At 36.6% G+C, this 12,651-nt stretch overlaps 1 protein-coding gene and 2 long non-coding RNA genes across 13 annotated transcripts in view; 1 reads left to right on the plus strand and 2 right to left on the minus strand.

Annotated features, from left to right (window-relative positions):
* The first annotated feature begins 27 nt into the window (after positions 1-27).
* The window catches only part of FUS (FUS RNA binding protein), a 53,278-nt gene continuing 40,654 nt past the window's right edge, over positions 28-12,651 (plus strand). For 2 of the 11 annotated variants that reach the window (XM_071419398.1, XM_071419409.1), the window contains exons 1-4: positions 28-162; positions 6,722-6,746; positions 6,855-7,006; positions 12,222-12,360. In XM_071419398.1, coding sequence (XP_071275499.1) covers positions 150-162; positions 6,722-6,746; positions 6,855-7,006; positions 12,222-12,360 — 329 coding nt within the window. In that variant the 5' untranslated portion in view covers positions 28-149. Of the gene's footprint in view, positions 163-6,721; positions 6,747-6,854; positions 7,007-9,254; positions 9,367-9,424; positions 9,537-12,221; positions 12,361-12,651 lie in introns of those variants that run through there. The other 9 variants (XM_071419400.1, XM_071419401.1, XM_071419407.1 and 6 more) reach the window with 6 other exon arrangements.
* On the minus strand, positions 4,449-5,023 carry LOC139586199 (uncharacterized). Its single transcript, XR_011677511.1, has 3 exons — positions 4,987-5,023; positions 4,668-4,746; positions 4,449-4,513 (listed from the first exon to the last, which is right to left on the minus strand). It is a non-coding gene; the product is annotated as an uncharacterized lncRNA (long non-coding RNA).
* On the minus strand, positions 8,987-10,087 carry LOC139586197 (uncharacterized). The gene is made up of 3 exons (XR_011677509.1): positions 9,983-10,087; positions 9,620-9,638; positions 8,987-9,118 (listed from the first exon to the last, which is right to left on the minus strand). It is a non-coding gene; the product is annotated as an uncharacterized lncRNA (long non-coding RNA).

Here is a 12,651-nt window from a genome sequence, read left to right on the forward strand (position 1 = left end):
CGTACCACCTCCGCTCCCCCCCCCCGCTCCCCCCCCCGCGCACCAGTGTGGGTGGGAGGCGCCGACCGAGGCTATAAAAGGGCGGGCGGGCGCGCGCGGCGCGCAGTGCGGGCGCCACGTGGAGCGGACGCGGAGCGCGCGGCACCGCCATGGCCTCCAACGGTACCGGCGCCGTGGGGACCCCCGCTGCTCCCTTTTATCCCGGGCAGGGACCCCCCCCGAGCACCGGGGAGGGACCCCACCACCCCCAGACCCCTCCTTGCCCCGGGGACCCCGGGGGCGGGCGGGGGCTGCAGCGCCCAGCGCGGTCTGGGAGCACCGCGGGGGGGAAAACCTGAGGGGGTTCCGGCGGCCGCCGCGCTTTATCCGCCGTTGGTTGTGTTGTTTTTAATTAATGCTCTTTGTAATGGTCATTTCGTCGTTAATTGGTGTAGTTAAGGCGTTGTTTCATTGTGGGTTTTTCGCCGGCAGCGCTGCTCTGGGGCTGTGTGTGATTTGCGCTGTGTGGGGTTTGATGCCGCCCCGTTTCCGCCACGCCTCACTTCTCTATTTTTTGGTTTTAATTTATTTTCCCTTTTCCTTTTAACATTTCCCCGCTTTAACGCTTCGATTTTAAGACCAAACCGCAAATTTCGGGTGCTTTTCTGGGTTATTTTTACTGCTAAAACCATCGCGGATGGGGCGGGGGCCGAACAAAGCGCCGCGCCCGGATGCTGCACGCCTGCAGCGGGGAGGAAAATTAACCCCGGAACGCCCAATTTTAACACAAAACCGTGACTTTTGGGTGAATTTCCCGGGAATTTGTTTGGATTTTGGGGTAATTTCGGGGTGTTTTAGGGGGTCCGGAACCCGCTTTTTCCCCCCGCCCGCCATTTTGTGGTTTTGCCTCTGCGCCACCGCCGCCATTTTGTGCGCGCGGCGCGTGCGCGGCGCCGCTGCCGCAGTGACACATCCGGGTCCTTCCGTTAAATCAAATTTAATCAAATCAAATAAAATCAAAATCAAATTTAATCAAATACATTAAAAACTAAGCCCTAAAACTTCGGTTTCGACGTTAAAAATTCACCCCCGCGGTTTCTCCCCTGCGAGGCGGGAAATTCCCGCCGTGTCGTGAGGGGGAGGGTTCAGTTCCGCACTCTTTAGTGCGGATTTCTGAGGGGAAATTAATCGTATTTTAATGAAATATAAAGTTTTATAACTAAATTAGTGTTTCATTGTGCTGATTATGTCACTTTTTTGTGATGAATTCTGATGTTAAATCTAGATTTTTACATCCTCCAAATTTACCCCCCGGGGCGCGCCTTTTGTTAGGCGAACCCGGAGGGGAGTTTAAAATTTCCCCTTATTTAAACATTGAAATACTTAAATTTCAATTAATCCTTTTAAATTTAACTTATAATTTGTTTAATTCCTTGATTTCGTGAGGTTTTAGAGGCTTTTTGCCGTTAGAACCATGTGCTTTCACACCCCCCTTTGTTGTGTGGCGCCTGAGGGGAAGTTTAACTTTTTCTTGCGATTTTTCGCTCTAAAAAATTAAATTTATTTTAATTTTTATTTTTTATGACACGTAAATAATTAAATTTAAATTCTGAGTGCTTTTAGCGGGGGATATTTGCTGTAAAAACCGGAATTTTAGACCTTTTTGTTGTGCTGAGCCTGAGGGGGCTTTAAGGTTTCACATCCATTTTCACATCTAAATCATACAATTTATCTTGAATTTGACTTTTTTACAATTAAAAATCAAAATTTGCGGTGATTTTGGCGGATAAAATCGTTCATTTTCTTTTTGGGCGGGAAATTTCGTCTTGAGCAGGGATTTGGTGCTTCAGGGTGGGTGAAAAACCCAAATTTTCCTTTATTTTGTGCCGAAATTTTCGCTATTTCTGCCCTAAAATCAAAAATTAATTGTGTAATTAAATTCTTAAAATACATTTAAGGCGCCTTTAATTTTATTTCTGTAGTTAGAAGCTCCTTGTTAATAAATAATCCCGTAAATAAATTGACCTATTTTTATTTAAAGATATTTTTACTCTCTTCAAGTGTTTAAATTTTATTTATTTCAAATTTTTTTATGAAGTTTTTGGAGTTAAAACTGTTTTAATAATAACTTAAAATTAATGGGTTGTATAAGACGTTTTAGGCATTACCAGGGTGATTTTTTCCCGTCATTTTTGGTTATTAAAGTGCTTTTAATTACAGAAATAAGTCAAGATAAAATGGATTTATTGATAATTAATTGTGCGTTGATTGGATTTTAATTACGGAAATAGGTGTGAAATATCCTTAAAATAATTAATTTATGGTATTAATTATTAAAGTTGTAATTTTAATTATAAAAACCAGCGTAAAGCATCTATAAATACACGGATGTAATGGTGGGTTTGAGCTAATTTTCCTAATTAAAGGCGTTATATTAATATGCAGTGAGAAAACTAATTAATTATTAATATTTGTGTATTAATTAGTCATATATTCATAATAAATGCAGTTATTTGTGTGTTTAATAACTAATTAAAACCGCCCTAATAACCGCTAATAATATAAAAATTTATTTACTACTATTTATTAATTATATGTTTAGATAATTAGAATTTTAGATTATTAATTAGAATTTTAGATTATTAATTAGAATTTTAGATTATTAAATTCAAAGGTGTTTTTATTGTGTGTAATTAAAAAGGGTTTGTTAATAGTTAGGAGCAATAAATTAATTAATTAAAAGGTGATGTTGATAATTAAAATGAAGCTGTAGATAATTAGTGGGAATTGACTTAATTAAAGCTATTAATTAGTGCCTAATAAACCGATTTATTTCAAGGCTTTTTTCCTAATTCAAGCCCCTTAATCAATAACCAATAACTTTAATTAAATAGGTCAAATTCAAGATATTTTTTATTGTTGCTTCCCTAATTAAAATATTTTTGTATTAATTAGGAAACGCTTAATAAAGTAGGGAAATTAATTTAAGTGATTTCTGATTAATTAACCCCATTTTTTAACCCTTTCCTCCCCAGATTTCATAAATAAAGAAAATTAATTTCTTTAAATTATTTCTGATTAATTAAATCCGGTTTTTTAACCCTTTCCTCCCCAGATTTAACAAATGAGGAAAATTAATTTATTTAAATTATTTCCGATTAATTAACCCGAATTTTTAACCCTTTCTTCCCCAGATTTAATAAATTAGGAAACTTAATTTATTTTAAATTATTTCTGATTAACCCCAAATTTTAACCCTTTCCCGCCAAATTTAATAAATTAGGAAAATTAATTATTTTAAATTATTTCTGATTATTAACCCCATTTTTAACCCTTTCTTCCCCAGATTTAATAAATAAAGAAAATGAATTTATTTAAGTAATTTCTGAGTAATTAACCCCGAAATTTTAACCCTTCCCTCCCCAGATTTAACAAATTAGGAAAATTAATTTATTTAAATTATTTCTGAATAATTAACCCCGAAATTTTAACCCTTTCCTCCCCAGATTTAGCAAATTGGGAAAACTAATTTATTTAAAATTATTTCTAAATAATTAACCCGAAATTTTAACCGTTCCCTCCCCAGATTTAATAAAGTAATTTATTTAAATTATTTCTGATTAATTAACCCCATTCTTTTAACCCCTTCCTGCCAAATTTAATAAACTGGGGGGAAAATTTTATTTCAAGCCATTTTTTACTTGAATTCCCTCCAATTTATCAAATTTCTTGATGCTTTAATAAATTAGGATAATGGATTTTTTTAAAAACAATTTCCAAATAATTACAGCAACTTTCTAACCCTTTTCAGATTGAATAAATGATAGAAAAGATTTAATTTAGGCACTTATTTTATTTTTAATTTTATTACTGAAGTAACCCCAACTTTTAACCCTTTTTAAATTGAATAAATTATAAAAAACAGATTTAATTTAAGCATTTATTTTATTATTTTATTACTGAATTAACCCCAACTTTTAACCCTTTTCAGATTGAATAAATGATAGAAAACATTGAATATTTAAGCATTTATTTTATTTTTATTTTATTACTGAATTAACCTGAACTTTTAACCCTTTCAATGATAAAAACCAGATTGAATTTACGCATTTTATTGCTGAATTAACCCCAATTTTTAACCCTTTTTAAATTGAATAAATGATAAAAAACAGATTTAATTTTAAGCATTTATTTTATTATTTTATTACTGAATTAACCCCAATTTTTAAACCTTTTTAAATTGAATAAATGATAGAAAACAGATTGAATTTAAGCATTTATTTTATAATTTTATTACTGAATTAACCCCAACTTTTAACCCTTTTTAGATTGAATAAATGATATTTTATCCATTTATTCATTATTTATATATTTATTCATTACGATATTTAATATTTAATTTTTAAGCATTTTTTATTTTATTTTATTACTGAATTAACCCCAAATTTTTAACCCTTTTAAAATTAAATAAATGATAGAAAACAGATTTAATTTAAGCATTTATTTTATTATTTTATTACTGAATTAACCCCGACTTTTAACCCTTTCAATGATAAAAAACAGATTTAATGTAAGTATTTTATTGCTGGATTAACCCCAAATTTTAACCCTTTTTAGATTAAATAAATGATAGAAAACATTTAATTTAAGCATTTATTTTATAATTTTATTACTGAATTAACCCCAACTTTTAACCCTTTCCTCCCCAGATTTAATAAATAAAGAAAAGTAATTTATTTTCAATTATGTCTGATTAATTAACTCCAACTTTTAACCCTTTCAGTGATAAAAACCACATTTAAGCATTTTTTAATTTATTTTATTACTGAATTAACCCCAACTTTTAACCCTTTTCAGATTAAATAAATGATGCAAACCAGATTGAATTTAAGCATTTATTTTATTATTTTATTCCTGAATTAACCCCAACTTTAACCCTTTTTACATTGAATAAATGATAGAAAACAGATTTAATTTGAAGCATTTTATTGCTGGATTAACCTCAACTTTTAATCCTTTTTAGACTGAACAAATGATAGAAAACATTTAATATTTAAGCATTTATTTTATTTATATTTTATTACTGAATTAACTTCAATTTTAACCCTTTTTAGATTAAATAACTGATAGAAAACATTGAATATTTAAACATTTATTTTATTTTATTACTGAATTAACCTCAATTTTAACCCTTTCCTCCCCAGATTCAATAAATAAAGAAAAGTAATTTATTTTCAATTATTCCTGATTAATTAACCCCAATTTTAACCCTTTTTAGATTGGATAAATGATAGAAAACAAATTTAATTTTTAAGCTTTTATTTATTTTATTACTGAATTAACTCCAATTTTAATCCTTTTTACATGGAATAAATGATAAAAAAACAGAATTAATTTAAGCATTTATTTTATTATTTTATTCCTGAATTAACCCCAACTTTTAACCCTTTTTCGATTAAATAAATGATAGAAAAGAGATTTAATTTTTAATCATTTATTTTATTATTTTATTCCTGAATTAACCCCAACTTTTAACCCTTTTTACATTGAATAAATGATAGAAAACAGATTTAATTTGAAGCATTTTATTGCTGGATTAACCCCAACTTTTAACCCTTTCAATGATAAAAAAACAGCTTTAATATTTAAGCATTTATTTTATTTTTAATTTTATTCCTGAATTAACCCCAACTTTTAACCCTTTTTAGATTAAATAACTGATAGAAAACATTGAATATTTAAATATTTATTTTATTTTATTACTGAATTAACCTCAATTTTAACCCTTTCCTCCCCAGATTCAATAAATAAAGAAAAGTAATTTATTTTCAATTATTCCTGATTAATTAACCCCAATTTTAACCCTTTTTAGATTGGATATATGATAGAAAACAAATTTAATTTTTAAGCTTTTATTTATTTTATTACTGAATTAACTCCAATTTTAATCCTTTTTACATGGAATAAATGATAAAAAAACAGAATTAATTTAAGCATTTATTTTATTATTTTATTACTGAATTAACCCCAACTTTTAACCCTTTTTCGATTAAATAAATGATAGAAAACAGATTTAATTTTTAATCATTTATTTTATTATTTTATTCCTGAATTAACCCCAACTTTAACCCTTTTTACATTGAATATATGATAGAAAACAGATTTAATTTGAAGCATTTTATTGCTGGATTAACCCCAACTTTTAATCCTTTTTAGACTGAACAAATGATAGAAAACATTTAATATTTAAGCATTTATTTTATTTATATTTTATTACTGAATTAACTTCAATTTTAACCCTTTTTAGATTAAATAACTGATAGAAAACATTGAGTATTTAAACATTTATTTTATTTTATTACTGAATTAACCTCAATTTTAACCCTTTCCTCCCCAGATTCAATAAATAAAGAAAAGTAATTTTTTTTCAATTATTCCTGATTAATTAACCCCAATTTTAACCCTTTTTAGATTGGATAAATGATAGAAAACAAATTTAATTTTTAAGCTTTTATTTATTTTATTACTGAATTAACTCCAATTTTAATCCTTTTTACATGGAATAAATGATAAAAAAACAGAATTAATTTAAGCATTTATTTTATTATTTTATTCCTGAATTAACCCCAACTTTTAACCCTTTTTCGATTAAATAAATGATAGAAAAGAGATTTAATTTTTAATCATTTATTTTATTATTTTATCACTGAATTAACCCCAGCTTTAACCCTTTCCTCCCCAGACTACAGCCAGACGGCCACCCAAAGGTACGACCCCATTACCTCACCCCATCCCCTTTCCAAAACCTCCCTTTCCTTTGCTGATTCCCCCCAAAATTCATTTTTAATTTTAATTTTTATTCATTTTCTCCTCAGTTACGGCGCCTACCCCGCCCCCCCCAGCCAGAGCTACTCACAGGGAGGGGGGCAGGGCTACGGCCAGCAGAGCTACGGGGGCTACGGGCAGAGCTCGGACACGGGGTACGGACAGGGAGGGTACAGCTCCTCCTACGGGCAGAGCCAGAGCGGTGAGTGAGCCTTGAAATCCTGAAAATTCCATAAAATTCACCAAAATCCCAAAAATCCCCGTCCTCGTATCCCATTGTATCCGAAATCGGCACGTTTGGACCCAAAACTGAGCCCCAAGGGCAGAGCTCGGACACTGGGTATGGACAGGGGGGGTACAGCTCCTCCTATGGGCAGAGCCAGAGCGGTGAGTGAGCTTAAAATCCTGAAAATCCTGAAAAATTCCTGAAAATCCCAAAAATCCCCGTCCTTGTATCCCAATGGATCCAAAATCGGCACCTTTGGAACCAAAACCTAGCCCAGACACGGGGTATGGACAGGGAGGGTACAGCTCCTCCTATGGGCAGAGCCAGAGCGGTGAGTGAGCTTAAAAATCCTGAAAATCCTGAAAAATTCCTGAAAATCCCAAAAATCCCCATTGTTCTACCCCAATGTACCCAAAATCGGCACCTTCGGACCCAAAATTGGCATTTTTGGACCCAAATCTGAGCTCAGACACTGGGTATGGACAGGGAGGGTACAGCTCCTCCTATGGGCAGAGCCAGAGCTGGGAGTGAGCCTTGAAATCCTGAAAATTCCATAAAATTCATCAAAATCCCAAAAATCCCCGTCCTTGTATCCCAATGGATCCAAAATCGGCACCTTCGGACCCAAAATCGGCACATTCAGACCCAAAACTGAGCCCAGAACTGATCCCAAAAGTGCCTGAGCAGAGCCAGAGCTGGGAGTGAGCCCAGAAATCCCAAAATTCCTATAAAATCCCAAAAATCCCATAAAATCCCAAAATTAACCAAAATCCCAAAAATCCCCGTCCTTGTATCCCAATGTATCCAAAATTGGCACCTTCGGACCCAAAATCGGCACCTTTGGAACCAAATCTGAGCCCTGAAAGCCCCAAAGTCAGGGAGGGTTCAGCTCCTGCTATGGGCAGAGCCAGAGCGGTGAGTGAGCCTAAAGATCCCAAAATTCCTGAAAAATTCCTGAAAATCCCAAAAATCCCCATCCTCGTATCCCAATCTATCCAAAATCGGCACTTTCGGACCCAAATCTGAGCTCGGACACTGGGTATGGACAGGGGGGGTACAGCTCCTCCTATGGGCAGAGCCAGAGCGGTGAGTGAGCCTGAAATTCCATAAAATTCCTGAAAATCCCAAAAATCCCCATTGTTCTACCCCAATGTACCCAAAATCGGCACTTTCGGACCCAAATCTGAGCCCTGAAAGCCCCAAGGGCAGAGCTGGGACAGGGAGGGTTCAGCTCCTCCTATGGGCAGAGCCAGAGCGGTGAGTGAGCCTGAAATTCCATAAAATTCATCAAAATCCCAAAAATCCCCATGGTTCTACCCCAATGTACCCAAAATTGGCACCTTTGTAACTAAAACTGAGCTCGGACACTGGGTATGGACAGGGAGGGTTCAGCTCCTCCTATGGGCAGAGCCAGAGCGGTGAGTGAGCTTAAAATCCTGAAAAATTCCTGAAAATCCCAAAAATCCCCATTGTTCTACCCCATTGGAGCCAAAATCGGCACCTTCGGACCCAAAATCGGCACCTTCGGACCCAAATCTGACCCCAGACCTGATCCCAAAAGTGCCTGGGTAGACCCAGAGCAGAGAATGAGCCCAGGAACCCCAAAATTCCTGAAAAATCCTAAAATTCCATAAAATCCCAAAAATCCCCATCCTCGTATCCCATTGGATCCAAAATCGGCACCTTCGGACCCAAAATCGGCACCTTTTGGACTCAAAACTGACCCCAGAACTGATCCCGAAAGTGCCTGGGCAGAGCCAGAGCAGTGAAAGAGCCCAGGAACCCCAAAAATCCCATAAAATCCCAAAATTCACCAAAATCCCAAAAATCCCCGTCCTTGTATCCCAATGTATCCAAAATCGGCACCTTCAGACCCAAAATTGGCACTTTTGGACCCAAATCTGAGCCCAGAACTGATCCCAAAAGTGCCTGAGCAGAGCCAGAGCTGGGAGTGAGCCCAGAAATCCCAAAATTCCTATAAAATCCCAAAAATCCCATAAAATCCCAAAATTAACCAAAATCCCAAAAATCCCCATCCTTGTATCCCAATGTATCCAAAATTGGCACCTTCGGACCCAAAATCGGCACCTTTGGAACCAAATCTGAGCCCTGAAAGCCCCAAAGTCAGGGAGGGTTCAGCTCCTGCTATGGGCAGAGCCAGAGCGGTGAGTGAGCCTAAAGATCCCAAAATTCCTGAAAAATTCCTGAAAATCCCAAAAATCCCCATTGTTCTACCCCAATGGAGCCAAAATCGGCACCTTTGGAACCAAAACCTAGCCCAGACACGGGGTATGGACAGGGAGGGTACAGCTCCTCCTATGGGCAGAGCCAGAGCGGTGAGTGAGCTTAAAATCCTGAAAATCCTGAAAAATTCCTGAAAATCCCAAAAATCCCCATTGTTCTACCCCAATGGAGCCAAAATCGGCACCTTTGGAACCAAAACCTAGCCCAGACACGGGGTACGGACAGGGAGGGTACAGCTCCTCCTACGGGCAGAGCCAGAGCGGTGAGTGAGCCTAAAGATCCCAAAATTTCCTAAAAATCCCAAAAATCCCCGTCCTTGTATCCCATTGTATCCAAAATCGGCACTTTCGGACCCAAATCTGAGCTCGGACACTGGGTACGGACAGGAAGGGTACAGCTCCTCCTATGGGCAGAGCCAGAGCGGTGAGTGAGCTTAAAAATCCTGAAAATCCTGAAAAATTCCTGAAAATCCCAAAAATCCCCATCCTTGTATCCCAATGTATCCAAAATCGGCACCTTCGGACCCAAAACTGAGCCCAGAACTGATCCCAAAAGTGCCTGAGCAGAGCCAGAGCTGGGAGTGAGCCATGAAATCCTAAAAATCCCAAAATTCCCAAAAAATTCCCAAAAATTTCCCAAAATTTCCCAAAATCCCTGTCCTTGTATCCCAATGGACCCAAAATCGGCACCTTTGGACCCAAAACTGACCCAACACTGACCAAAGTGACCCCAGAACTGATCCCAAAAGTGCCTGGGCAGAGCCAGAGCTGGGAGTGAGCCGAGGAACCCCAAAAATTCCCAAAAATCCCAAAACTTCCTAAAAATCCCAAAAATCGCCATCCTTGTATCCCAATGGATCCAAAATCGGCACCTTCGGACCCAAATCTGAGCCCAGAACTGATCCCAAAATTGCCTGGGCAGAGCCAGAGCTGGGAGTGAGCCCAGAAACCCCAAAAATTCCCAAATTTCCCAAAAATTCCCCAAAATTGCCCAAAAATTGCCCAAAATTTCCCAAAAATTGGCAAATTGCCCCAAAAGTTCCCAAAAATTCCCCAAAAATTCCCAAAATTTACCCAAAAATTCCCAAAATTCCCCCAAAATTCCCCAAATTTCCCCCAAATCCCCCAAATTTCCTAGAAATTCCCTAAAAATCCCCAAATTTCCCCCAAATTCCCCCAAATTCCCAAATTTCCCAGAAATTCTCCAAACTCCCCAAAATTTCTCAAAAATTCCCAAATTTCCCCCAAAATTCCCGTAAAATTCTCCAAAAAATCCCAAAATTTCCCAGAAATTCCCAAAATTTCCCAAAATTCCCAAATTTCCCCAAAATTCCCCAAAAATTCCCAAAATTTCCCAAAAAATGCCGAAATTTTCCCCAAAATTCCCCGAAAATTCCCCAAAATTTCCCAAATCTCTCCCAAAATTTCCAAATTTCCCCAAAAATTCCCAAATTTCCCAAAAAATTCCACAAAATTCCCCAAAAAATTTCCAAAAAAATTCCCCAAAATTCCCTGAAATCCCAAAAATCCCCATCCCAATTTTTCTGCTTTTCCCCCCCAATTTCCCAATTCCCTGGGATTTTACCCCATTTTGCCCCAATTTCCTGTGGATTTTTCCCAATTCCCTTTTTTTTCCCTCAAATTTTATTTTAATTTTTCCCACTTTTAATTCAATTTCTAAATTAACCCTTAATTACCCCTAATTAATTCCTAATTAATCCCCAATATCCCCCCAAATTTCCCAATTCCCTGTGCATTTTTTCCCTATTTTTTTCCCAATTTCCCCTTTTTTTCCCTCTAATTTTTATTTAATTTCCCCCAATTTTTATTTAATTTTCGCACCTTTAATTCAACTTTCCAATTAAGCCTTAATTACCCCTAATTAATGCTTAATTAATTCCCAGTTTTTTCCCAATTCCCTTTGGGATTTTTTCCCTGTTTTTTTCCCAATTTCCCCTTTTTTTCCCCAATTTCAATTGAATTTCCCCCAATTTTTATTTAATTTTCCCACCTTTCATTCAAATTCTAAATTAACCTTTAATTACCATTAATTAATTCTTAATTAATTCCCAATTTTCCCCCAAATTTCCCAATTCCCTGTGGGTTTTTTCCCTCTTTTTTTCCCCAATTCCAATTCAATTCCCCCTAATTTTTATTTAATTTTTCCCACTTTTCATTCAGTTTCTAAATTAAACCTTAATTACCCCTAATTAATTCTTCATTAATTAATTCCTAATTTCTGCTTCCTTCCAAATTTCCCAATTCCCTGTGCATTTTTCCCTTTTTTTGCCATAATTTCCATTTAATTTTCCCCAATTTCAATTCAATTTTTCCCACTTTTAATTCAATTTCTAAATTAACCCTTAATTACCCCTAATTAATTCCTAATTAATACCCAATTCCCCTTCTTTTCCCCCTTATTTTCCCAATTCCCTGTGCATTTTTTCCCTGTTTTTTTCCCAATTTCCCCTTTTTTTCCCCAATTTCAATTCAATTTTCCCCAGTTTTCATTCAATTTCTAAATTAAACTTTAATTACCATTAATTAATTCCTAATTAATCCCCAACATCCCCCCAAATTTCCCAATTCCCTCTGCATTTTTTCCCCGTTCTTTCCCAATTTCCCATTTTTTTCCTCTAATTTTATTTTAATTTTTCCCAATTTTCATTCAATTAATTTCCCCCTTTTTTTCCTCTAATTTTTATTTAATTTTTCCCAATTTTCATTCAATTTCTAAATTAACCCTTAATTACCATTAATTAATCCCTAATTAATCCCCAATCTCCCCCCTTATTTTCCCAATTCCCTCTGCATTTTTTCCCTCTTTTTTCCCCCTTTTCCCTTTCATTTCCCCCCATTTCCCCTCCATCCCCCCTTCCCTCTCCAAACCCATTAATTCAATGAACCAGCTCCATTAATTAGCGCTAATTACCGTTAATTACCCCCAGGTTACTCGGCCCCTGCGGCTCCTCCCTCCTACGGCTCCGGCGGCTTCGGCTCCGGGCAGAGCTCCCAGGGCAGCTACGGCCAAAGCTCCTCCTACCCCGGGTATTCCCAGCCCCCTGCGGCTGCCTCGGCTTCGGGAAGGTGATTAATGATTAATTAATTAACTAATTAGTGTTAATTGTTGGGTATTTGTAATGTAAACCCCAGAGGAGTAACCCCAACCCCACCCCATTCATTCCCAATGGGCCCCAAGCTCCTCCTACCCCGGGTATTCCCAGCCCCCTGCGGCTGCCTCGGCTTCGGGAAGGTGATTAATGATTAATTAATTAACTAATTAGTGTTAATTGTTGGGTATTTGTAATGTAAACCCCAGAGGAGTAACCCCAACCCCACCCCATTCATTCCCAATGGGCCCCAAGCTCCTCCTACCCC

This window comes from Agelaius tricolor, unplaced genomic scaffold (assembly GCF_023055355.1).
Source record: "Agelaius tricolor isolate 1412-34295 unplaced genomic scaffold, bAgeTri1.0.p SCAF_107, whole genome shotgun sequence".
Classification (NCBI taxonomy): Eukaryota; Metazoa; Chordata; class Aves; order Passeriformes; family Icteridae; genus Agelaius; species Agelaius tricolor.